We start from the raw sequence: 25,962 nt of genomic DNA on the forward strand, positions 1-25,962 counted from the left end.
GTTCTGAAACTGGGTCAGGAAATCCTTTACTTTCTGTGTTGTGCTGCCAAGATGGTTTTCAGTAGAGGAATTCAATACCTCAAAACAGTTCTGAAGTATGCTCATCAGTTCATCCTTGGCCAGCATTCTAGAAAAGCAGTGAAAGATTGAATATAACAAGAAAATTAGCATACCTAAAACGTTTTCTACAAATGAAATGTTTTTGTTCAGAAGATGAAATAAAATCTTCATTAGTAGTGACTACTTCCTTTTGTTAAAGATTTTTATCTGTAAATGGGAATAACACTTCATTGTGTTATGTGGCAACTCTAAACTGAAGCATTCCCTTCTGGATGGAGGCTTCTGTACTGACTCAGGAAATAAATGAATGATAAAAGTCATTGCTCACCATTAAATGGATGATTTCAGTCCAGTTTTGGAAATAATTAATTTGAGATCAATGCCTAAATCTATCCAGCTTCTCCATGAATAAAAATAATTCTTCCTTTACTGTTTTTTTCCCCTAAAATTTTTTTTGATCCCTTCTGTTTTCTAGAACAGTTAATATGGCTCCCTGTCATCTGAATACGCTACTCTTGTGACTACCTATGTTCTTTTACTATTGCTGTAACAAAATACCCAAAACAAGGCACTTTTTTTCCTTTTTTTAAGGGAAGGAGGTTTATTTAGCTCATAGTTTCGGTGGATAAAAGCCCAAAATTGGAGGATAGTCCCACTGTTTAGGCATCTGATGATGAAGGCATCCTTGGATGTGGCATCTGAAACAAGAGTACTGGAAGGGAGAGATCACATGGCCAAGAGAGGAAGCAAGAAAATGGGGAGGACCAGTCGTACTGGGTAACAACTCATCTTCACAACTAACTTACCCCATGAGATCAACAGTAATTCTGCGAACAGCACTCTACCAATTTAATTACCTGGCACATCTTAATTAACCTGCATCTTAACAGTGTGATCAGAGCTTAATAATTCCACAGTGAAGACCAAGCTTCCAACGTAAGAGTCTCAAAAGGCTGAACTAAATCCAAGACAGTTTTACAGCATTTGTATGCTCAAGAGTATTATGCACAATATTTGAGGAGACGACAGAAGTCTATGGTTAATACACCTCAGATGATTATTATGCACATTGGAGCTTGAAACCACTAAAGAAAGTAACTCTCAAATCTTTTCAGCCTTTTGTCTGATTTTATGCTGAGTCTACAAATAGCTGTAGAGAATCTAACATGATGCAAACTCAAGACCAGCAATCTCTATACTAAAAAAATGAAATGATATTTCGGTGCCTATAGTCTCAGATAGCTCCTACATTGATAAGATAAATTGAATATACTGTAGGTTAGTTTACTCTTCAGGAATTGTTTCATTATCATTTAAAGTTGAAATGTAGAGTTAAGAAACTAAGTTGAGGTGATTAAAAATATAATCAGGTTTTTTTTTTTTAATTCAATCAAAGTTAAACTTATGTGCTCAAATGTTGTTATTTGTACTGGCTAGTTTTTATATCAGCCTAAACAAGCTGAGAGGGAGAAACCACAATTAAGAAAATGCTTCCATGAGATCTGATGGTAGGCCAGCCTGTAGAACACTTTAATTAGTGGATGATGGGGAGGGCCCAGCCCACCTTAGGTGGTACCACCCTGGGCTGGTGGTCTTTGGTTCTACAAGAAAGTAGGTTGAGCAAGTCATGAGGAGCAAGCCAGGAAGCAGCACTACTTCTTGGCCAGTGCATCAGCTTCTGCCTCCAGGTTCCTGCTCTGTTCAAATTCTTGCCTGGTCTTTCCTCGATGGACTGTGACTTGGAATATGTAAACCAAACTCTTCCCTCCCCCAAGTTACTTATAGTAATGGTGTTTCATCTCAGCAATAGTAACCTTAACTAAGAAGCTATTAAAGTTGAAATTCTTAATCAGAGCCATTGAAATGTCTCAGCAGTTAAGGTATTTGCTGCCCAGGTTATGGCTTGAGTTTTATCCCTGGAACTTACACAGTGGAAGGAGAAAACAGAATCCCCAAAGTTGTCCTCTGACCTACAAATGCATGCTCCAGATCCCCAACAAGGTGCTCATTCTCTGAATTAATAAATGCAAATAAAAAAAAGCACCCAATTTAGACACTAGAATTACAATCCAATTACAATCCAGGAGTTCTCAGTCAGCTACAGTGTATAAGTCTGTTTCTACAGTAAGATCCTAAGCATGCATTTGGGACTCAATACTATCTTTTCTTCTTCGGTATGTACCAGGCGATAAGATGGTCAGTCAGGTTAAGGTATTGGAATCCACAGAAGCTCTTACTCCTGGCTCATTGTGAAACTGTTTATAAGCTCTGAACATAGAAGATACACCTAAACATGATACATTTCTTTTCACTGTACTCTATCTGGAACACAGAAAAAAAAAAAAAAGTGCTGGATTTTGAAGATTTACATTTAAGGTCTTGTTCTGTAAACTAGGGGGGAAAATTAATGTTTTCCAGACTTTACTCAAACAACAAAAAACAAAATAGTGAACTCAAAAGTGTCTCTGACGTTTTGTATATACCTAATGTATCAACAGGAGGAAAGACATTTATTCCAAGGTTGCAGGCTTCTAAATCACTTTCCTTTGATGGTGGCCATACTTTTACCTGTCTTTGTTATAACTGCTGTATCTGATTTTTCAGTGCTTTTAAGCTCAACTTAATAAAAGGATAGAAACTATACTTGGTATTTATCGTTTTTTGTTGTTGTTTTTTATATCCCCAAAGTTGCACTTTAGATCCTGGCAAATAAAAGCTGAAAGGACAAACACCTCTTAAGTCAGATCTGAATTATGAACCTTATTAGCAATAAAGTGATCTCATGCAAGTTACTTAATCCCTATCTATGCTTCAGATTCCTAAGGGAAAGCACAGCTAATTGACACACTAGAAAGGTATACTACACTAGACGGTAAAATGTACTCAAGGTGCCTAAGGCAGTACCTGGTACACAGCAAGCCTTCAATAAGTGGTGGTTACTCTTGTTACCATTACTTTTGTAATCTAGATACCTTCTGCTACTAGACTGACATTTATGATCCCTGCCTGGATTCTGAGTTTAGCAGACCCAGGATACTTAAAAGAAATGAGTAAGTTCCTCCCAGATAAATGAGCTTATGACTTTGGGAATACCTTACAAAAGAAGGAAGACAGATCCTAGTCATAAAATTATAACACAAAGAATCAATTAGCCAGGGTGCTGGAGAGATGGTTCAGAGAGTAAAGGGGCTTGCCACCTGAAGTACAAGCTGACTTCAGTGCCTCCCCTGGACTCCAGGTAAAAGCAGGAGAACTAAATCCACAAATCAGCTTTCACATATGAATACACATGCGCACACATGATGAGAGAGAATCAACTGGCCATTTAAGACAAGATTACTGAGACAGAAAGCAAAGTTCCAGAAATATCCTATTTTCAAGTTTATAAATACACAGAAACAGTTTACTGAAATAAAAAGTATTGCTGGGCATAGTATCACACACCTTTTTAATCCCAGCACTTCTGAGATACAGACAGGTTGGTCATAGTGGTTCATGGCTAGCCTGGTCTATTTAGCAAGTTCTAGGACAGCTAAGGCTACAAAGTAAGAGCCTGTCTCAAAAACAAACAAAGACAACACTTTTCTGTGGAAATAAAATTTCTTTAGGGATTTACTTTTCCAGACAGCAAGAAACTCCAGTTTCATAGCTACATGGTACCCATCTATCCCTAATAAATGTATTACTGTTTTGAACTTTGTAGTGGTTTGAATGAGACTATCCCTCATAAGTTCATTTATTTGAACATTTGGTTATCAGTTGGGGGTGCCATTTGAGGAAGTCCAGGAGGTTCAGCCTTGTTAGAGAAAATGCAGCCCTGGAAGCCAACTGAGGGTTCAGAGCCTACTACCGTTCTGAGTGCTCTCCTGTACTGTGGTTCAAGAAGCCTGCTGCCATGCTGCCCTGCTGCCACGCTGCCCTGCTGCCACCACCAATTCAACCTCTGGAACCATAGCCCAAATCAACTCTCTTCTATAAGTTGGTCATGGTACTTTATCACAGTAACAAAAAGTTACTAACTTTCTTCTGTGCCCATCTGTTCTCTTCTTCAGGCTTGCAGGGAATGAGGACTAAAAATAAATCTAGTCAGCAGACTTCTTTATAATATGTTCAGGTTACTAGGTGCGGCATGTACACTGGCACAGGCATAAGTAATCTGAGTTCAAGGCTGACTTGAGCTACACAGTGAGTCACTGTCTCAAAATACAACACAACAGCAAAAATACTATGTTCACATGAGCATTTGTACCTACTGCAGAAATTTTAGGCCTTGTATGGAAACCCGCCTCACATTTTTGTTCCATTTTTCACTATTCAAATGGTCATTATTTTTATGTATGTGTGGTGCATGTATGTGCTAGCTTGAAAGGCAATGGCCCCTAAAGGATAATATATTTGAATGCTTCGTCATCAGGGAGTGGAACGCTTTGAAAGGATTACAACAATTAGGAGGTGTGGCCTTGTTGGAGAAAGTATGTCACTGGGGGTGGGTTTTGAGGTTTGAGAACACCTTTCCAGGCCTAGGTTCTCTCTCTCTGTCTAGGGATCAGGATGTCACTCTCAACTATTGCTAGAGCACCTGCTTGGATGATGTCATGCTCTCTGCCATGATGATACTGTACAAAACCTCTAAAACTGTAAGCAAGCCCCCAATTAAATTCTTTCATAAGAGTTGCCATGGTTGCCGGGCAGTGGTGGCGGCGCACGCCTTTAATCCCAGCACTCGGGAGGCAGAGGCAGGCGGATCTCTGTGAGTTCGAGGCCAGCCTGGACTACCAAGTGAGTCCCAGGAAAGGCACAAAGCTACACAGAGAAACCCTGTCTCGAAAAAAAAAAAAAAAAAAAAAAAAAAGAGTTGCCATGGTCATGGTTTCTCTTCAGAGCAATAGAACAATGAATAATACGATGCACATGAGTGTATGGGTATGTACACCCATGTGTGTGCATGCAAGATAACATCAGGTATCCTCTACTTTTTGCTTTCCACCTTTTTAAAAAAATTACATTTTTTGTGCAGATGTGCATGTTACAACACCTGTGTAAAGGCCAGACAACAATTTATGAGCATTAGTTCACTCCTTCCACTATGTGGTTACTAGTGACTGGCTGAGGCTATAATGCTTTGTGAAGCCAACTCACCAGACCCCCACCTTATTTTTGGAAAAAAGGTCTCGCACTGAACCAGAAACCTGAGGATTTTGATGTGGGATGTCTTTCTGTACACTGTGAATATGTATTGGTCCCAATGGTTAATAAATAAAGCTGCTTTGGCCCATGGCAAGGCAGATAAGAACCAAGCAGGAAACGTAAGCAGAGATAAAGGGAAAAGGGCAGGGTTGAGAGAGGCACCATCCAGCCATCCAAGGAGAAGATGCCAGCACACCGGTAATTCCACGGCCACAGCCACAGGGCAAAATATAGATTAATAAAGCCTCCAGCTACATATGGTGCCCAATGTTCGGCAAGGATCCACACAAGACCCGAGAAAGCTTTAAAAAGGTTCTGAATGCACAGAAAGAGAGCTGCACTAGGCTTCCTGGTCTCACAGTCTCATGTCAGCAGCAGTGCAGAGATGAGTCTCCTGACAGCTGCCCGCTAGACGGAGCAGGCTACCAGCTGCCATGGGCTAAGCGGTGTGGCGGGTTCTGCACCCTCTTACAGGGGCCAAGGTGAAGAGGCTTAGCCTAGCTGCTGTCTATAGGCTTGAGAACACAGCTGCATGCTACTTGGTGGCAGCATGGATCCCACAGCTTCCCAGAGTTGGGGAGGTAGTAAGTGTGACTCTCGTTGGTACCTCTACCATGTTGGGAAGCAGGGAGGAGCCAACTGCCAAAGCCACTGCTTGTCCTAGCCACACCTGCTTAGCAGTTTAAAGCAATGATCAGAAAAGGATTATAGATACACAATAAAGACAGATGCAGACAAAAAGAAACCTCTAAACAGATCAGTGTGTTTAAAAAACACATATAGGCTTGAGAGAGAGAAGAAAAAGAATATAGGTAATTACACAAAGAAATAGTTTTAAAAAATAACTTTTAGAAGAGACAATAAAAGTAATACAAAAAAAAAATAAGCCACATAAAGATGGAAAATACACAGAGAGTCTGGATTACGTATATTATTAGGTTTTCTTTGAAATTTTTTGACTGTTAATAAACTAACTGCAGAGACATTGATTATAAGGGCTACTAAGTTAAACCAAAATATATTTTAAAGGTATCTTGGGTTTAAGAATATGTTGCTTTGGAAAAGAGGTTCTGCTTTTGTTTCCAGAGAAGATAAGAACTTGTGGATTGCTTCCAGGTTAATATAGTTTGACTGAGGAAGACCCCCTGAAAGGTTTCCGTTGGGAACAATGGTCCAGGTGATCCAACATCCACAACAGCTTCAAGGCTACTGGTTGGGATGAATCAACCACACAAAATACCCCAGTCAAGACTTGACCATAATTCTAAATTTTTTCAGGATCCCCATAAGATTACCAGTGCCCCCAACCAGCAGGTAGTAGTATAGAAAATTGTGCCAAAATTCCCAAAATAGTGTCTATTTATGTTTGTCTTCATCTAAGGGGATTGGTTATAAATGGTTGATGGTTACAGTCAATCTCTTCCTAAAGAAGAAAGGTGGATATGATATATAGGAAAAGGGTAGTTTATTATGGTAATAAAAAAGGTAGATTATTCAATCTACCTTAATCTAAAAAACAACAGTTAATTTCAAAATATTTTACATTAGTATGGATTTTAGTTTATTGATACAGATTTAAAGTTAATTTTGTTATACAGTATGTATATTTCTACTCATTTAAGGTATTGTGTTTTTATAGCTCATTTAAAAACATAATGTAAAATTCTAATTTTTTAAAGCTATTATTATAAACTATATAGGATAATAAAGAAACATAGGTTAGTAGTTAGTCATTTATGACAATCAAATTTGTAGATGTTACATGTGCTTTCAAGATCATATAGAGATATATTTTAGATAGATCTTCTTACCTATAGAATATGGCATTTAAAATGTTTTGTTAACTAACATTTTTCATGGCAAGACACATCTGTGCCTGGCAGCACCAATTACTTCAAGAGGATTATGGGCACTGAAGAAGCTCCTTATGTAGTTTGCTTTCAATATGGCAAGACGAGTCATTTGGGCAAGAAACTGCTCTTGCCTGGACTGCTTGACAATATGCTATATAAAGTGAACAAGCAGAACCCACAGGAAAATGACTGCTGAACTTGCTAAAATAAGGTGGGACAGTCCTTCAGCGTTCCTGCTTCATGAAAGAGTCTGCCAGATATTCTGCAAACACAGAAAAAAGTGACTGATGAATTTTTGCCAAAATAGGCAAGACAGTCCTTCAAATTCCCTGCTTAACTGAGAAATCTGCCAGATACTCTACGCCTATAGGGTGAAGATGGATGCGCCAACATTACAGAAGAACTTTGAGTGACTGTCCAGGCAGATGTCTGTCATTTCTACAGTTTTGGAAGTTGCCTACGATGCACTTCCTGTTTACTCAGGTAATATTATATCCTTCCAGGGTCTTTGATGGAGTTGAAGACTAGATAGCAATAATTAGTTTTCCTTAGTTATGATAAAAGATAAATTAGATATGAAACTTCAGACTCACAAAGATAGAAGAGATAAGAGTATTTAATTTTGCCAAATGCAAATAGACTAAATATTTTAACTGTAATTCTTGCTTGATATCTGTTTTGTTATATGTAATTTTACAATGTTAAAGTTAATACTTTCCTTTTTAATTAGACAGAAAAGGGGAAATGATGTGGGATGTCCTTCTATATGCTGAGAATAGTGTTGCTTTTAATGGTTGATGAATAAAACTGCTTTGGCCTATGGCAGGGCAGAATATAGCTAAACGGGAAAGCCAAACTGAATACAGTGAGAAAGAAGGGTGAGTCAAGAGAGATGCCACACAGCTACCCAAGAAGCAAGATGCCAGCAGACCGATCACGCCACAGCCGTGTGACAACACACAGATTAATAAAAATGGGTTAATTTACATTGTAAGAGGTAGAGAAAGTAATAAGCCTGAGCCATCGGCCAACATTTATAATTAATATAAGCCTCTGGGTGATTATTTTATAAGCGACTTTAGTAACAGGCGGGATGCAGAAATGCCCCCAGCTGCAGGTTTTGGCTAGGCTAGCTCATCAGTGGGCTTCCAGCCACCATGGGATCTGAATCCAGGTCCTCCTCAAGAGCAGCAAGCACTAAGCCACCTCTCCAGCCCTTAACTTTGTTAGGTTTTAATCACCTGGGGAAACTGAGTTAAAAAAAAAAATTAAGATTTACATAAAACTTTTCAGAAAGTGAAAATTACAAGACTGACAAGAACTTCCTTCTGGGTTTAGCACCCAGACCGTGGAGGCTTACACCAAAAAGGTTAAGTGAGTCAAAAAGAACAGCCAATATTGTGGTCCTTGCTCTTAAAGGTCAGCCAGCTCCGAAGGGGTGATGGGACGCCTTTGGTAAGTCACCTGCCATCTTGATTAGAGGCCATGAAATCTCCAAAGATTGGGCTCTAGCCAGTGTACATCCCATAGGGAGAATAGTCAGTGGAGGTGGACATGTCCCTCCATATGGTTCCAGAGGAAGCTACATGGCAATGATCCATTCTTACAGGAAAAACTAAAGGAGACTGCTGATTTTAAAAATAAAAAAAGATATGTATGTGGATATCTATACGGTCTTAAAATACAACAGGAAAGTACAACCAAAAATATTAAACAATTTTGCCAGCTCCATCATGTATGTCAAATTCCAGAATGTTACTGATTTCACTTGTCCTAGATTAAACCCTATTTTCCAGGAAACACTCAAAATGAGAACCAAGAGAGACCCACTGAAAGAGTAAACCAATTGAGTACTTACACTATCTCTTAAAAAGATGCCTCATAGATTAACTTCAGATAAGTACCTATACCAACCAAGGAAAGCCTTTCTTAAACACTCCCCCAATCTCTTTATTGGCTATCAGAAGTGCCATTTTCAAAATTCAACAAATGGTTTCTGAGACATCATACCCTACACTGGATGTGACTGTTTGTGTCTTTCATCCTTGTTTATTTATAATTGATGTCTTCTAGATTCCAATCCCTAAAACTTCATAATGCTAACTAAATGATGCCAACCCTCCAGAATGCGAACTAATGGATCCCAAACCTTGACACTATGACCACCATGGCCTCCTACTACCAGGGGCAGTTGATTTATCTAAAGTAATGAATGCTATGCACACTTCCACCTTGAAAACTTAGTGTGATACCTAAAGTACTTTCATTGTCTCTATTTGATCCCAAAGCAGCTAAGATCAATTGTTATCCTGTATCACAAAAAACCTGGGTTCCAGTTCTCTGAGAAGAAAATGTTAAAAAATACACGTGCATTAAATACACTAAACTGTTAAAAGTAAACAAAAGATCTCATAGCTAGTTGTGCTCTAACTAGGCAAATTAAAAAGAAAAAGCAGGGCTCTAAAAAATGAAATGTTTACCATTAACTATTTTCATTACATTTGGCTCTAAATGAATAGATTTAAACATTATATAATGAGATCACATGAGTGAGTTCAGGTCCGAATGTAATTATACATACAAGGAAGTAAAAAAATGGAAGGTTGCAACATTAATTACATACATTATTGCAACCAGAAACTGCAGATATAAATTTAAAAGATTTTCAAAAAGTCTTACATACAACAGGCCATGTAGGAAACTTATGGGCAGATAGAATTCTGAAGGAAGGTGTTACTTACGGGCACGCTTAAAGCTGACAAAAAAGGAACAAAACCAAAAAATTACCTCAGCAGCTGCAAGGCTGATACATACTCCTCTGAATCCCATACATTCTTTTCTAAACATGTGCAATACAGCTCCCTGATCTATAAATGAAAGATAAGATTTATGAGGAATAAAAATCACCCACCAAGTTTATAGCCTACTAATTAGGCAAAATCATACATAGCATACAAGTAATTGATGTTACTAATAAAAAAAAATTTCACTAAATTACAAGAGGCTTCTTGGCATATATTACATGGATCAGACACTACAAAAACAAAAAAGTCAAGTGAAACTGCATTGGGAGTGGCTGACACAAGTCACTTTACATATCATTAAAGTTGAAAAAAATGGCTGATTGAAGGATTAATATCTAAATTAGCACAACCTCACACAGGTCATCCCTTCATTTGATCTCTAAAACTCCGAGTTAAAGATCTAAAAATTAAGTATACTATTCACACGCACTCTACACATGGCTCATAGGTTTGGGGTATAATACAAGTTTAACTGAGCATAATTTTATAAAGAACAGAAGTATTGTGTTTTAATTCTTGGTATAATGCAAGGTTAACCACTAAATACTTTCAAACAGATTCTAGCTCTCAAACTAACTCTCCCTGTGCATGTGATAAACAGAGTAGCAAGGTTATATGCTACAACACAAATATAGAGGAAACAATTCCCTGGGATCCACATGGCTATTTCTAGCTATGACTTTCAAAAAAAAAAAAAAAAAAAAAAGAATTTCTATTATTAGTAATGTGATCAGCTAGAATAGCCTGTGTTCTGATTATAAGAATTGGCTCCATTTGCCAATATAATCAAATTCTAATGCCTGAGTGATAGAGAAATCAAAACAAGAAAGTACTATTATTCCTACATTGTTGACTCTAAATGGGGAAATCTTAAGTACCTGTCGACCCAGTGGGTACTTGGGAAGAGAAGAGGTAAAATTATGAAGACATCTCAAAACAAGGAAGTAGTTCATATGGTAAACATGCAGGTTTTCTAGTAATAATTGAGTTTCCTCCTTAAAAAAAAAAAAATCACAAAATATATTAATAATATGCAAGGCAGTAAAATAAAATTTAAAAATCAATTTATGGATACATATTTTCTAGAAAACATGAGTATTTAGAAGTATAAATTACTTTTCTTAATTCATGAAAACTTGAAAACTTGACATACATCAAGTTTAGAACACAGTTCAGGGATACTGTTTAGTATTAGATCTGGTTATATTTTACACACATCAGAACTGACATTGTAGTTCGCATCTATCCTGTCATCTACCCCACCAGTCACACACTTGTAATAGAACATTTTTATTCTATCTGCCACTATTAACCAACTGGTATGTACAAGGGAGTGCCATAGTTTTCCTCCACTTCACCGAAACAGCCTAGTGTTGTAGTTCTAGTCATCAATTCAATTGAGAGTCCCATTGTGATTTTCATCAAAAAATTCTCATGGTCCATAAGCAAATATGGTGCAGATCATTCACTGCATGGACTCTAACAGCAATTGTATGACTCTTTCCTAGATGCTCTCATCCAGGGATTATAAACTAATGTAATGTTACTTTTCTGTTAAATCCTAAGGATGATGAGATCAAAATGGTTGGACTCCTTCAATTGTTAAGAAGTATTATAGGCTCTATGTTTCCCGTTGGTAGATGGGGATGTGAGCTCTCTCTGAGCTGCTGCTCCAGCGCCAAGCCTTCCTATCTGCTGCCATCTTCCTCATCATGATGCAATGGACTACCATCTCTCTGGAACTCTGGTCCTTAGTCTCCCCTATGCTTTGTCTTTGTTTTCCAACTTCCTGCTCTGCTGAAGACAGAAGTCTTAAGGATGCTGCACAACCAAGCAAAAGAGATTGGGTTAAAAAAAATGGAATTTTTCATTAAGGAACCTGTTCAAGGTCACACTTAGAGGGTGAAACCAACGAGAGTGTCCTATCCAGTTACTTATATTTCCTTTCTCATGCAAACTGGCATTTGAAGACTTCATTCTAGAAGAATAAGGGAAAGATAAGTACAATAAACAAGCCTGATTCTTTAAAATCTTGCATCAAGGCCAAAGGAAAGGTCCAGAAGAAAAAAGGACAAGCATACAGTTGTGCACCCAGGCATACTCATTCAATAATTCCCACAGTTTGTCCTCTGAGCTCTAGGATTGCTGCTTCTACAGGTGACACCAGATTAAGAAGTTGAAGACTATTACTGAAGACAATCATAATTCAATCATGAGATTAGGAGAAATCAAGCTGGTACCGAGCTTTAACCCTTCTCCCTGAGGGTTAGCTGCCACGGGAGAAAAAGTTATTGAAAGTTCTACCTAGCTGGACAGCCTGCAAACAAACCACTGGCCCGGCAAGATATTCCTAATGCTGCAATATTGGCACTTATAGCTTGTGAATAATGAACTAATTGGACTTAAGGCCCACTCAATAGAAAGGAATTCATGCCTGGTACTACTAACCTAGGCAAGAAACTGTGGCTGTAGAGGTAATAGTTCTGATATAAGTAGAGTGATATAACTGGGTCCTAGATCCTAGAAGAGATCCTACATTTCCATTTATAGTTTCTAATTCTTTCTAAATACCTATCCATATTTTCATTTATAAGTGCAGCTCTTAGCCCTCATCAAAGAAGTTTCTTTCTGCCATAAACTGAGATTACTATAGAAATCTACCAGATATTTATATACTATAGCTTGCCCACCCTCAAACAGGTCATCTGTAAAACAATCATTATATCATCATGGAAGAGCTTACATGAATGAACTTTCAAAAGTCAGACTGCCTGCACATGATCTGTCTGAGGCCACAGAAGTCAATATGACAATATGAGGGAAATGTGCTATGGTGATATTTTATTTGTGATGAAATGTGATTTTATTTGTATGTTAATAAATTTGCCTGAGAATCAGACCTAAAGCAAGCCATTTAGCACAAGTCCTGAGGTGGTGGCACATGTCCTTAACCCGATCACATGGCAGGCAGAATCTCTGTGTTCAAGGACACAGCCAAGCGGTGGGTGACCCAAACCTTTAATCTCAGTACCAACCCTAGAGACCTGGAGGTCTGTAAAGACAGGCAATGATGAGGAAGTCATGTGGTTGGGTTTACAGCCAATGAGAAGGCAGAACAGAAAGGCAATAAAGAGACAGGTCACAGGAAGAAGGTCTCTCTCTCTCTCAGGGGAAGGACAGCAGCAAGTAGTAAGGTAAGTGGTGCTGAGAATGATTTGAACTGTGGTGATCAAGAGTTTTCAGAGGAGAAGAATCTTAATATGTTGCGTAGAGATCTTTCTTGTGATATTTTGGTGAAGGAACTGGCTGATTTTTGCCCTTGTCCAAAGAGTCTGCCTAAGGCTAAAGTGAATGAAGAGTTTTGGATTAATTCCACTAGCAGAGGAAATCTCAAAACAGCCTAGTATAGACTCTGTCGTGTGGTTAATAGTGGTAACTCTAATGGCGATTTATAATGAAAAGGAGCAAGCTGAGCAGGTTAAATTACAAAATGTAAAATTTAAGGAGAAAACACCAAAAAGTGGAATGGAACCAAGTTCTGTGTTCAAGGAGATAAACAGATAAAGAAATGGACTAAAAGGAGTGGTTACCTCAGGGCAAGATCCCACCCAGCTATGTTTCCAACTTGTGAAAAGATATTACAGAAAAGCTTGCAGCCAGGGCTGGTGGTAGTGGTGGTGGTGGTGGTGGTGGTGGTGCATGCCTTTAATCCAGATCCTCCAGAGGCTGGCAGATCTCTGAGTTTGAGACCAGCTTGGTCTACAGAGCAAATTCCAGACAGCCAAGCATAGGCAGTGAAGGACAGAAACATAATGAAGATGTAATTAAACAAGGGGGGGCATGTTCCAGCCCCAGTAAGGGGCTGAACTTGGCAGCTTCAGCCACGTGGTTCTGAAGTTAAGAAGAGAAGAAAGGGGTATGGAATTTGCTTCCGTAACTAAGGAAAGCCTCTGAGGCCAGGCATGTGTCGGGGGTGTCCCTGAATGGAGGCCTAGAGAGGCCGTTGCATGAAGCTGTAAAGTCGAAGCCTGGATTGCCTTGGAGATCTCAAGATGTTGGATATGCCAGAGCTGTGGGATACCCATTGAGGAGAGCTGCTAACAGGGAGCAGCAACAGCCCAATAAGAAGAAATATGTTGCAGTCAACAAAGCTGAATGGAGTTGGAAATCTGAAGTGCGTTTTGACATCACACATGGAGATGCACAGTTTGGAGTTTGCCCAGCTGGTTTTTGGTCTTGTGCTGGTCCAGTGTTTCCTTCCTCACTGTGCTCCCTTCCCTATATTTTGGAATGGCAATGTATATCCTGTGCCATTATATGTTGGAAGTATGTGATCTGCTTTTTGATTTTGATTTTCTAGGCAATGAATGAATGAAGAGATTGCATGAATCACAGAAAAGACTTTAAACTTTAGAGTTTTTAAATAAGTTTGGGAATATTATAGAATATGGGGACTTCTGAAGTTGGACTGAATCCATTTTTGCATTATAATATGGCTACAAGCCTCTGGGAGCCAGGAATGTGGTGGTCTGAAAGAAAATGGCCCCCAAAGGGAGTGGCACTTTTAGGAGGTGTGGCCTTGTGGAGTAGGTATGGTCTTGTTGGAGAAAGTATGTCACTGTGGAGGTGGGCTTTGAGGTCTCATATATGCTTAAGATATAGTTCAGTGTCTTAGACCATTTTCTGCTGCCTGTAAGATATAGGTATGATTCTCAGCTACTTTGCCAGTACCATGTCTACCTGCACACTGCCATGTCCCACCATGATGATAATGGACTAAACCTCTGAACTCTAAGCAAGTCATCCCAGTTAAATTAAATTTTTTCTTTTACAAGAGTTGCCATGGTGATGTCTCTTCACAGTAATAGAATCCCTAACTAAGACAGCTTTGTCTTAGGGTTCCTATTGCTGTGATAAAACACCGTGAACTAAAGAAAGTTGGAGAGGAAAGGCTTACACTTCCATCACTGAAGGACGTTAAGACAAGAACTCACACAGGACAAAACCTTTACAGAATCCAAGGAGGGATGCTACTTACTGGCTTGTTTCACATGGATTGTTCAGCCTTCTTTGCTAAAGAATCTAGGACCACCAGCCTAGAGATGGTACATCCCACAATTGGCTGGGCCCTCCCCCACTAATCACTAATTAAGAAAATGCTATACAGGATTGCCCAAAGCCCAATGTTTGGAAAACATTTTCTTCAAACTTTTATTATTTGTGGATTTCATATCATGTATTCTGATCTCCTTGTTTCCTTGAATCTGCTCTCTGCTATTCTTGGATTCCATTATGGAAGGAAGAGAACAATTTCTGAATTATGGTCCTCTGACCTTCACATGTAAACGATGGCACGTGAACACGTGAATTCACGTACACATCTTACATTCACAATACATTTTTAAAAATACAATAAATTATTTTATTATTTAGTCTCTGAATATATGATCTATTTTAGAATATTCCATTGGCTAAAGTAGGGTACTGAAGTTACACATTGTTATTGTTTTGGAATTAAATTATAATTTTACCTCTAGTAGTAGTTGTTTTATGAAATTGGGTGTTCCCATCCTTGGTACATGTATGTTCAGAATTATAATGTCCTCTTGAAGGATTGTTCCCTTAATATGAAATGACCTTCTTTTGAAAAATATTTAATTTTATGTGTAAGGGTGTTTTGCTTGCATGCGTATCTGTGTACATGAGCATAGAAGCCAGAGACCAGAAGAGGGTGTCAAAGTTGTTAGTTGTCATATGGGTGCTGGGAATCAAACCTGGGTATGCTAGAATATACAGTACTCTTAACAGTTAATCTATTAGTGCATTCCTCAATGAAGTGACCTTCTTATCTATTCTGACTAGTTTTGGTTTAATTTATATCGCCAGATATTAGAATAACAAATCCAGCTTGTTTCCTAGTTGTATTTGTTTAGAATATATTTTCCAACCATTACACTATGGTAGTCCCTTTCAGTGAGGTCTAATTTCATGTAGAGAACTAAGAGTTGGATCCTGTCATTAAGGAATTTGAAAAGTTAGATTTATGTATTTATGGTGTGTGTGTGTGTGTGTGTGTGTGTGTGTGTGTGTGCGCGCGCACGCATGTGGGTGGAGATCAGAGAACAACTCCAGCAGTCACTTCTTTCTTTCAACCATGCGGCTTCCAGAATTGAATCCAGGTTGTCAATCTAGGTTGCATGTGCCTTTACCCACTGAGCCACCTCAGTGTTCCAGATAATGCCCTTATCTAGCTTTTGTTGTCTGACTGGGGAATTGAGAGCACTAACATTTCATTTTTTTTTTTTTTTTTTTGGTTTTCGAGACAGGGTTTCTCTGTGTAGCTTTGCGCCTTTTCCTGGAACTCACTTGGTAGCCCAGGCTGGCCTCGAACTCACAGAGATCCGCCTGGCTCTGCCTCCCGAGTGCTGGGATTAAAGGCGTGCGCCACCACCGCCCGGCTCTAACATTTCATTTTTATTGAAAGGTGTGTATTATTTTCTGTCATCTTGTTGATTTTGTAAAATTTATTATGTCCCCATTCTCTTGCTGAACTGTTATTCAATAATGGTTTACTCTTCCCTGTGGCTCCATTGATATGTTTGTTTTCTTCTCCAGTCGAAGGAATTCTTTCAGGTTATCTTTTGTATTTTCTCACTTACTGGTCAGGAAATCCTCAAACCTCTCTTTGTCACAGAAAGTTTTCCCTTCTTCTTCAATTATAACAAACAGTTTTGCTGGATACAGCAGTCTGGGTTGGTAGTTACTATTTTTCAGAATTTGGAATACAACATTCCAAACCATCATGGCTTTTAAAGTTTTTGTTGAGGACTATTATTCTAAGAGGCCTGCCTTTATACATGTCTTGTGTAGCAGGAATCTTAAAAGGTCTTATTAATTAAATCAAACCTAAGTCCACTTATTGTGGTGAATGCTGGAATATAAGAGAAGCAGAACAAGCCACAGCTACCTCACCTCGCCAGTTCCTCAGCTGATCCTGTTTCCTCAGACTGGAAGCCTTTCAGTCCTCATCCAGAATGAATCTCAGCTGAACTGCTGCTCCAAAGCCTGAAAGCTTAACCAGCTCAAAGCTTCTAATTTCTGGTCCTCATGCCTTATATACCTTTCTGCTTTCTGCCATCACTTCCTAGGATAAAAGGCTCACTTTCTGGGATTAAAGGCATGAGTCACCATGCCTGACTGTTTCCAATGTGGCCTTGAACTCAGAGATCCAGATGGACCTCTGCCTCTGGAATGCTAGGATTAAAGGTGTGAGTGCCACCATTTTCTAGCCTCTGTATCTAGTGGCTGTTCTGTTCTCTGACCCCAGATAAGTTTATTACAGTGCACAATATTTTGGGGAACACAAAACCACCACAGTCTTGCTTCTTTTGTGGTACTTCCAATATAATTTCTTTCTTTGTTCTGTGTATTTAGTATTAATTATATGTGATGAAAAGACTTCTAGGCTCTTATCTATTTGTTAGTATAAATGTCTTCTCTGTCTGGACTGGTCCTTCTTTCTGTAATTTTGGGAAATGATTTTGTTGAAAATTTTCAGTGTCATTAGAATGAAATTATTCTTCAGTGCCATGGTTCTTAAATTTGGTATTTTCAAAGTGTTTCAAATGTCTTGAAAACCCTGTTCCTACTTTACTTATTATCTTTGTTTTTGTTGGAAAGTTCTCACTCCTCTTACACCTTCTCTTCAAGTTCAAATATGCCGTCTATTCTTGATCTACTTTATTGATGAGATTTTCTAGGTGCTTGGCCTTTTTTATTAGACTTACAGTGTTTTCCATTTCCAGTATTTCCATTTGTTTTTCCATTAGTATTTTTATCTCTTTATTGAATTCTTCATATCTTGAATTTAAATTTCTTATTTCACTTAGCTGTTTGTGTTCTCTTGGAATTTGTCTTCTCTAATTTCTTTGAAAATACTTATAATCACCTTTCTTGTTCTTGGGCATCTTTTTTTTATATACTAGTCACAGTTGTCAGTATATTTCATAACTGTTCAGGATGATTCAACCCAAATATACCTTGGCTAAGAATATCCACTATTTTCCTCAAAGATGTCACTCCTCTGTTGTTGAAACACGAAGTCCACTTAGGATTCATGCTGAATTTTGAGATAAAGGGGTAAAAAAATATTTCTTTGCTATGAAATAATCAGAGAAAATACAAAATAGCCTGCCTGCCAATTCTCAAATGTGACAAGAGTGTTTTGGGGTTTTTGCATATGTTGTCTTCAATTCTCTCCCTCTACTTCCTAAATGACCGCTCTCTATACCTTTCTTTATGTCTTTACTAGAGTTCATCTGTCTTAGTCAGTGTTCTATTGCTGTGAGGAGACACCATGACCATGACGACTCTTCTCTATAAAAGAAAGCATTGAATGGGGGCTGGCTTACAGTTTCAGAGGTTTAGTCCATTTCCATCATGGTGGTGAGCACGGCAGCACACAGGCAGACATGGTGCTGGAGAAGTAGCTGAGAATTCCACATCCAGATCAGCAGGCAGCAGAAAGAGAGAGCCACTGGGCCTGGTTTGGGCTTTTGGAAACCTCAAAGCCCACCCTCCACACCCTCTAGTGACACACTTCTTCCAACAAAGCCACACCAAATAATTCTTTCAAATAGTGCTACTCCCTGGTGACCAAACATTCAAATAGATGAGCCTATGGGAGCCATACTTATTCAAACCACCACAATCTGTAAAATGAAATTGCTGATTTAGGTCTTCTTACTAACAGTCATTTACTACAACTTACATAAGTTTAAGCTTCATTTTTTTATTCTCAGTGGATTTGGTTGGGCAAATAGGCATAGAAATACTGAAACATTATCATGCCAGACTAGTAAGTTTTCTGCATAGCTCAAATATAATCTATGAGGGGTCAAACTACGCCAAACAGATTTAAAGATAATTTGAATACAAATACATTAATTTTCTTAAAACTATGTAGGGTTAGTAATTCATAAAATATGTTGAGACTACTAATGGAAACTGATTATGACATGAAAGGATAAATATAAATGACAAAATATTAGTAATAATACAGACTATATTGTCCACAGTATTATAATGAACCTACCCTTAAGCTATGATGATAGAACTTTATTTTTAGCCTTTAATCCCAGCACTCCAGCCTGGGTTACAGAGTGAGTTCCAGGGAAGGCACAAAGCTACACAGAGAAAGCCTGTCTCCAAAAACAAACAAACAAAAAAAGAACTTTATTTTTAAATGTTACTTAAAGTATGTATATAAATGTCTACATAAATATATAATAACAAAACTATGTATTTGGAGGCAAATTGGGGGTATTATTCCCATTTTTCTTCAGTTAGAGCAGGGATGCATGGTTGGGCAGGACACCCAGGCAGCTTGACAGGGCTACCTGAATGTAAAGGTTACAGCTACCTCATAGGAAGCAGTTTCCTAAGATACCCACAAACTACCTTCAGAACCAACTTGCCAAAGTATTTGAAAAGCTCATTTCTGAGTTCTCAAACACTATGAAAGAACCTTAGGCATCTTTTCCTTCCTTGCACTTTCAATAAAGTATTCTACAAAGGATATAGAATTTTGAAGTCAGGTCTGGATATTATGGCAGATCCATCATTTACTAATTGTGACTACTGACTGAATGATTATTTTTGAGACAGGGCCTTACGTAACCCAGGCTGGTCTTAAATTCCCTATATGGCCCAGGATGGCCGTGAAACGTGGTTTATGCGATCAGGAGGAATGAAGCACAGACCTGGGCATGCGAGGCAGCACTGTGCCTACTGGGCTGCAGCCTGAGCCCTGACTGCAAGCCTTTAACACCAGGTCACTCCTCTGTGACACTTCATCCACACAGATTGTTTTTAATCTGTCTTATGACCACGAAGAGACAATGCACACAACTCTAGTCATCAGAGAAATACTGGTGATTCTGAGGCAAACTGAAGTCTGACAACGACTGATTGTTAAGTATATCAGGGTAGAAAGCAAAACAGATTTTAAGACAGAAATAGTCAGGAATGCTGAAATTTTCTCTGGAGTATATTTTATTTTCTACCTCTTAGAAACTTGATTATAAAGCCAGGCAGTGGTGGTGCATACATTTAACCCCAGCACTTGGGAGGCAGAGGCAGGAGGATCTCTGTGAGTTTGAGCCCAGCCTGGTATACAGAGTTCTAGGACAGTCAGAAATACACAGAAAAACCCTGTCTCAACCTCCTCTGGAGCATCCAGAAGTTAGGCATGTCTATATATAACTAAGTAACTGAGTATTACGCATTGTTATATAAAGATAGTATATATTATGATACACAAAACACATAAATCTATGCACTTAAAACTGAGATCAAATTTTATGGTAGTGAAAAACATGTAATGATTTGCAATTATAAAAACATTGCTATATTTTTTATCTCATCTTTACTTGCTGAATAAGCTAAGCAGAAATCACACTAGGAATCATTCCATTTTATGCATAAGGAAATTAAAGCTTAAATTAGTAAGTCTTTTTCTTAAGGAACTGCAGCTAATGAGTAGCTGGAGTTCAAGATGGAATGCAAGATTACCAACAGGAGAATTTTGCTGAATGACTGTGTTTTTAGAAAAAGATTAAAATATTCACAGATATTTTTATTCTAAATTAAAAATACAGGCATACTAATTATTTCTATAGACATCTTTTGTATGACTTCAATAAGTAGCCTATAACTTAAGGGTAAGAGTACAAAGTCTATGCACTTCTTCATATTTCTAAGTGTATGAAGTCTAGAGAAAATAAGTCCTTAAAGGACAAAATATGCAGTGCTAAAATGAATATAGCAAAGAAAAAAAATACACAGAAGGTAGTGAAACAAGAATACAACATAAAGAAATGCCTAGGAAATACACAAAGAGTCCCTGAAACAGATAAACGTGCTATTTCTGTACTATATTAGACAGGTTCTTCTGTTATACCAGTGACTCAAGAGTACTGTAACAAGTATTCTTGACTTTTGACAATACACTAGGAATGTTCCAGCAAGAACATAGCTAGCAACAGTTGACTCAGCAGAGAGTTGTTCCTAATCTTAGAACACTTAGCCTCACTTATTCTGACATTTCTTCTTCTAGTACAATCACCTTCACTGGTTCCAAGAACTTCCTACACTGCACTAAAAGGGTTACAGAGATTATTCTGTTATGCAGGTAATTTGAGGCCAGACTATCTCAAAAATAAACAAATTTTTAAAAAGAAAAAGAAATAATATTTACTAAAAGCCATTCTCAATGTATTTTAAAGATGTTTTTTAGATTAAAACTTCATGAGGCTGGAGAGATGGCTCAGAGGTTAAGAGCACCGGGTGTTCTTCCAGAGGTCCTGAGTTCAATTCCCGGCAACCACCTGGTGGCTTACAGCCATCTAAGTGGGATTCAATGCTTTCTTCTGGTGTGCAGGCATACATGCAGACAGAGCACTCATATAAATATATATATAATTATTATTATTATTAAGAATTTACAAATAAAAAAGCACCATGAAGTAAAATTAAACAGATCCAAAGTCCAAAGAAGATTTTACAGTATAGACAAATTAGTGTTTACGATTCCACAGACTATATGCCCTGTAGGATCTAACATCTTTTGTCAAATTGTAAAAACAATACATATCAGTAAAATTTACACCCAAAGAAGTTGGGCTTCTTTAAGCTCATTTTCAGTTTACTGCCAATTTTCTATTAGCTTTTTTCCTAGACAAGCATGAGTAATATGAAAATAAATGAGACATAGTTTTCTAAACACTTATCAGCAAGAAACTTACTAAGTAAAATGGAGGGCCATTTATTCAACAGAATACTATGGCACCCTCTTTAGTACCACCATAGATTTATAAGATTAAGTGCAAAATATAATGTGCTGAGGAATGTCATTTTATCTTCAAGAAAGAAGAGTTCTCTAAGTATATATAATTACTGTTACATGTGGACTCTGATTCTAGAATGACAGATAAGAAACTAGTAATAATAGCTGTATCCAGGGGAGAGGAAAGAGGAGTTTGAAGATTAAAGGCACAAGATTGGCCTTCCCTGAAGCTACAGTTGCCTTATAAAATTAAATACCATATTATTTATCTCAGGAATAAAAAAATTTTCATTGGCAGATTCTATATTGTATAGTGACCTCAAGATTTTTATCTTTATTAGTTGTTCTGGCTAATTTTTATTTCAGCTTGACACAGGAGAGTCATTTTGGAAGAGGGAAACCACAATTGAGAAAATGCCCCATCACACTGACCTGTGGGCAAACCTACAGTGCATTTTCTTGATTAAGTCACTGACGAGGGAGGGGAATGGCATAGCTCACTGGTGGTGGTACACCTGAGCAGGTACTTCTGGGTTCTACAAAAACGCAGGCTCAGCAAGCCAGGAAGCAGCATTCCTTCATGACCTCTGTATCAGCTCCTGCCTCCAGGTTCCTGTCTGCTTTTTTTCCATTATGAAATATGATGTGGACTCATAAGCAAATTAAGCCCTTTCCTCCTCAAGTTGCTTTTAGTAATGGTGTCTCATCAAAGCAATAGAAACCCAAACTATAGCACTAGTATACATTAACTTACAAAATTATTTGCTTTAGAATGTCATTTTAATACTTACTGTCATAGTCATATTCATCTTTAATCATATTCATCTCCCCACTAGTCCCTTTCTGCTCTAAATGGGTCCTCTTCTACTTGCATGGTTACTTTGTTTGTTTTTTTTTAATCTAGATTCCGCATACAAGGGAAAACGTGTAGTATTTGTCGTTTCATAACTAATAAATATGCAAGAACGTTATTCTTTCCTGGTATTAAATTATCACTATATAATAAAATGAAATCAATTCCAACCACTTAGCAGTAGATGGTTAAGCTGCCTGGCTTCTACATGCTTTTATCTATAATAATTTAATAACAACAAAAACAAAAACCAATACAGCAAATCTCTATTGATATAAAGGTGCTTCCAAAATAGAACATCAGAGAAAAATTCTTCATGGCTTGATTTACACTTGATTTTGTCATGTGTAGTACTCACTCCTAGTTGACTATCAAGACTCAGTAGCTCATCCTCCATTATTAAGACATACAGGTATATTTTATAAAATTAATCAATGTTTGGATGTATATTCTTTTGCATGAAGAACAAGGCAGTAAGACGCACATATTCCTACCTTTAAAACTGTCTCACTGGTCAATAGTGCAACTTGCTTTTCTGAAGCTTGTTTCTCCACGTACCTAAAATTTTTATCACCCCATACAGAAAAAGGGAATATTAAGCAAATTTACATATTTGAATAGCATGTTAGGAAAAATAACTTAGACTTGTTTCCATACTTTTTCATTTCTTTTAAAAAATATATTAAATACAACAACAGTTCATAGTTAACTTAATGATAACTAGTGAAGTCATAAAGGCCATATCCCAGAAATAGGAAATGTTATTTTTAAAAGATAACTCTAGAGAACTTACAAGTTATGTACAATATTAGTAAAAGTATTTTTCTTTGTTAAAATTTTAAATCCAACATAGAAATTCCATCATCAAAAGCAAAATAGTTTTACACTGCAAAATAAATTATCATTTCATTCCTCACTTCAAAACCAACTGAAGCTAGCATTTATCCTAGTCTATAATATAAAATACACTAAATATGTATTCATCATTTTACCTCCGAATTGATGGAAGGCGCCGGACATTTTCACATTGATTAACTGAGAAAAATTTTATTCTTCTCTTGGCTTCCGGGAGATCGCAGCACAGAACACTTAGGGGTTGCAAATAAAAATGTTCTAGTAGAGAAAGCTGAAAGAAATACGAAAAATTTTTTATGGTTTGGTAGTGAACATTTTGCCCTTTATCTGCTTAATTTTAACTCTTTTTAAAAGCAAAAGTATTTATGGTTGGGGCTGGAGAGATGCCTCAGTAATTAGGAACACTTGTTGCTCTCAAAGATAAGGAGGTTGGGCTACCAGCAACCAGAAGGCAGTGACCATTTGTTACTTCAGTTCCAGAGAACTGGCCACTCTCTTCTTGCACAAACATACTTGTAGGAAAAACACCCATACACATAAAATAAAAATAAATATTTAAAAAAATTATGTCACAACATTGCAAAAGTACTTCCAGACTTTAATATTTTCAAGGCTATAATTCTGTGGACAAGGTCAGAAAAAGTACTCTGAGAAATACATATTAAAAGAAAACAACACAAATGGATATATTACTGCATAAACCACTTAAAATGATTGCAAATGTAATAGGGATGAGACCAGTGTATGATCTAAAGATCTAACAGATGTCTCATTACTCAAAAGACATCACCTGAAATTATACTACCTGATCTATCTGTTCAAATAAATATGATGCTGCCGTGGTAGATGCTGTACCTACTGATGAGAGCAACAAAAATCTGTACTTTCAAATTCAGTTTTATTCCATTAAAAAAAAATACACTCACTACTAAAGAGCTCAAACAATAGACCACTGTTGTCTCCATAGGAATGATTTTCCATATTCTAATGTGATTTACTTAAAAACTCTAAAGTAATTTATAAAATGAAATATAAGGGTTGGGGATTTAGCTCAGTGGTAAAGCGCTTGCCTAGCAAGCACAAGGCCCTGGGTTCCATCCTCAGCTGGGGAAGAAATATAAGATTATCAAATTTTGGGTTTGTTTTTTTTTTTTAATTTTAAACAAGCTTCTCAGGAATAATTTTGTTTATTCTGATAATCCTGTATCCCACTTTGCTTTCTCTAGCTATCAAAAACATCATGACCAAAAGCAACTTAGGCAAGAAAGGGTTTATCTGGCTTCCATATCCCAACTACAGAACATTATTAAGGGAAGTCAGGGCAGTGACTCTATCACAAGCAGAGGTAGGAACCATGGAGAAACGGGGCTTACAGGGTTGCTTGGGCTCATGTTCAGCTACTTTTCTAAATACCCAATCGCAGGATGACCTGCCCAGAAGAGGCACCACTCACAGCTGGCTGGACTTTCCCACATTAATCAACTATCAAGGAAATGCCACTATGACGTATCCAATGTAGTAGAGGCATCTCCTCAATTGAGTTTCTTTCTTCCCAGGTAACTTTACATCAAATTGACAAAAACTAACCAGCACACTGTGTTACTAGACAGACAGGTCTTTAAATAATGGAGAAAACATATTCTAGTCAGTAGAAAATACTATTCCCCAAAGGAAATTAATGATTTAACATGCTCTTCTACAGACAAATGTAGCTGAAGTTTTCTGTGGTCCTGCCCAGGCCCACAGACCCCGCAGCCACTTATAAAATAACCACTCAGAACCTTATATTAATTAAAACTCCTCAGCCATTAGCTCAGGCCTACCACTGACTAGGTCTTACACTTAAAACGCAGCCCATTTCTGTTAATCTACATGTTGCCACATATTCTGTGTGCCGTTACATGCTGTTCCCTGGAGGGCAGGCTGGCATCTGCGCACTCAGTCTTCCTATTCCCAGAATTCTCCTTGTCTGTTTATCCCACCTACACTTCCTGCCAGGGTATGGGCCAATCAGCATTTTATTTATCAACCAATCAGAGCAACACATTCACAGCATACAGAGCATCCCATAGCACCTTGGTGCCCAACATGGGGCTCAAACCCAGAACCCTGGGATTAAGAGTCCCATACTCTATTGACTGAGCTAGCTGGGCCATGGCTGCTGGTTCCACCCAACTCAGCTTCCCAACATGGCAGAGGTAACTGACCTCCAGTTCTGGGCCATGTGTACCATCAACCCATGGAAGCAGTGGATCTATGCCTCCATTAAAGCAGCAGGTAGCCCAGAAACCATTTTTTTTTTTTTTTTTTTTTTTTTTTTTTTTTTGTACTAGCAAAAGCTATATCCACCATGCAGCATAGTGTGCAGCTTGGAGACACCTGGTTACTGTTTTGTTATATGTAATTTTACTATGTTAAAGTTAAAACTTTCCTTTTTAATTAAACAGAAAAGGGGAACTGCTGTAGGATAATGCTTTTGTACACTGGTTTAATAAAACACTGATT

At 37.8% G+C, this 25,962-nt stretch overlaps 1 protein-coding gene across 2 annotated transcripts in view; it reads right to left on the reverse strand.

Moving 5' to 3' along the window:
• The window catches only part of Orc3 (origin recognition complex subunit 3), a 67,872-nt gene that overhangs the window by 12,562 nt on the left and 29,348 nt on the right, over positions 1 to 25,962 (reverse strand). For both annotated transcript variants that reach the window (XM_028872771.2, XM_028872772.2), the window contains exons 10-14: positions 23,595 to 23,728; positions 23,097 to 23,160; positions 10,783 to 10,899; positions 9,888 to 9,967; positions 1 to 127 (exon numbers count right to left, since the gene is read on the reverse strand). The exon at positions 1 to 127 is cut by the window's left edge and continues 7 nt beyond it. In XM_028872771.2, the coding sequence (XP_028728604.1) occupies positions 1 to 127; positions 9,888 to 9,967; positions 10,783 to 10,899; positions 23,097 to 23,160; positions 23,595 to 23,728 (522 nt within the window). The remainder of the gene's footprint in view (positions 128 to 9,887; positions 9,968 to 10,782; positions 10,900 to 23,096; positions 23,161 to 23,594; positions 23,729 to 25,962) is intronic.

The sequence above is a fragment of the Peromyscus leucopus genome, chromosome 2, assembly GCF_004664715.2.
Source record: "Peromyscus leucopus breed LL Stock chromosome 2, UCI_PerLeu_2.1, whole genome shotgun sequence".
NCBI classification, from domain to species: Eukaryota; Metazoa; Chordata; class Mammalia; order Rodentia; family Cricetidae; genus Peromyscus; species Peromyscus leucopus.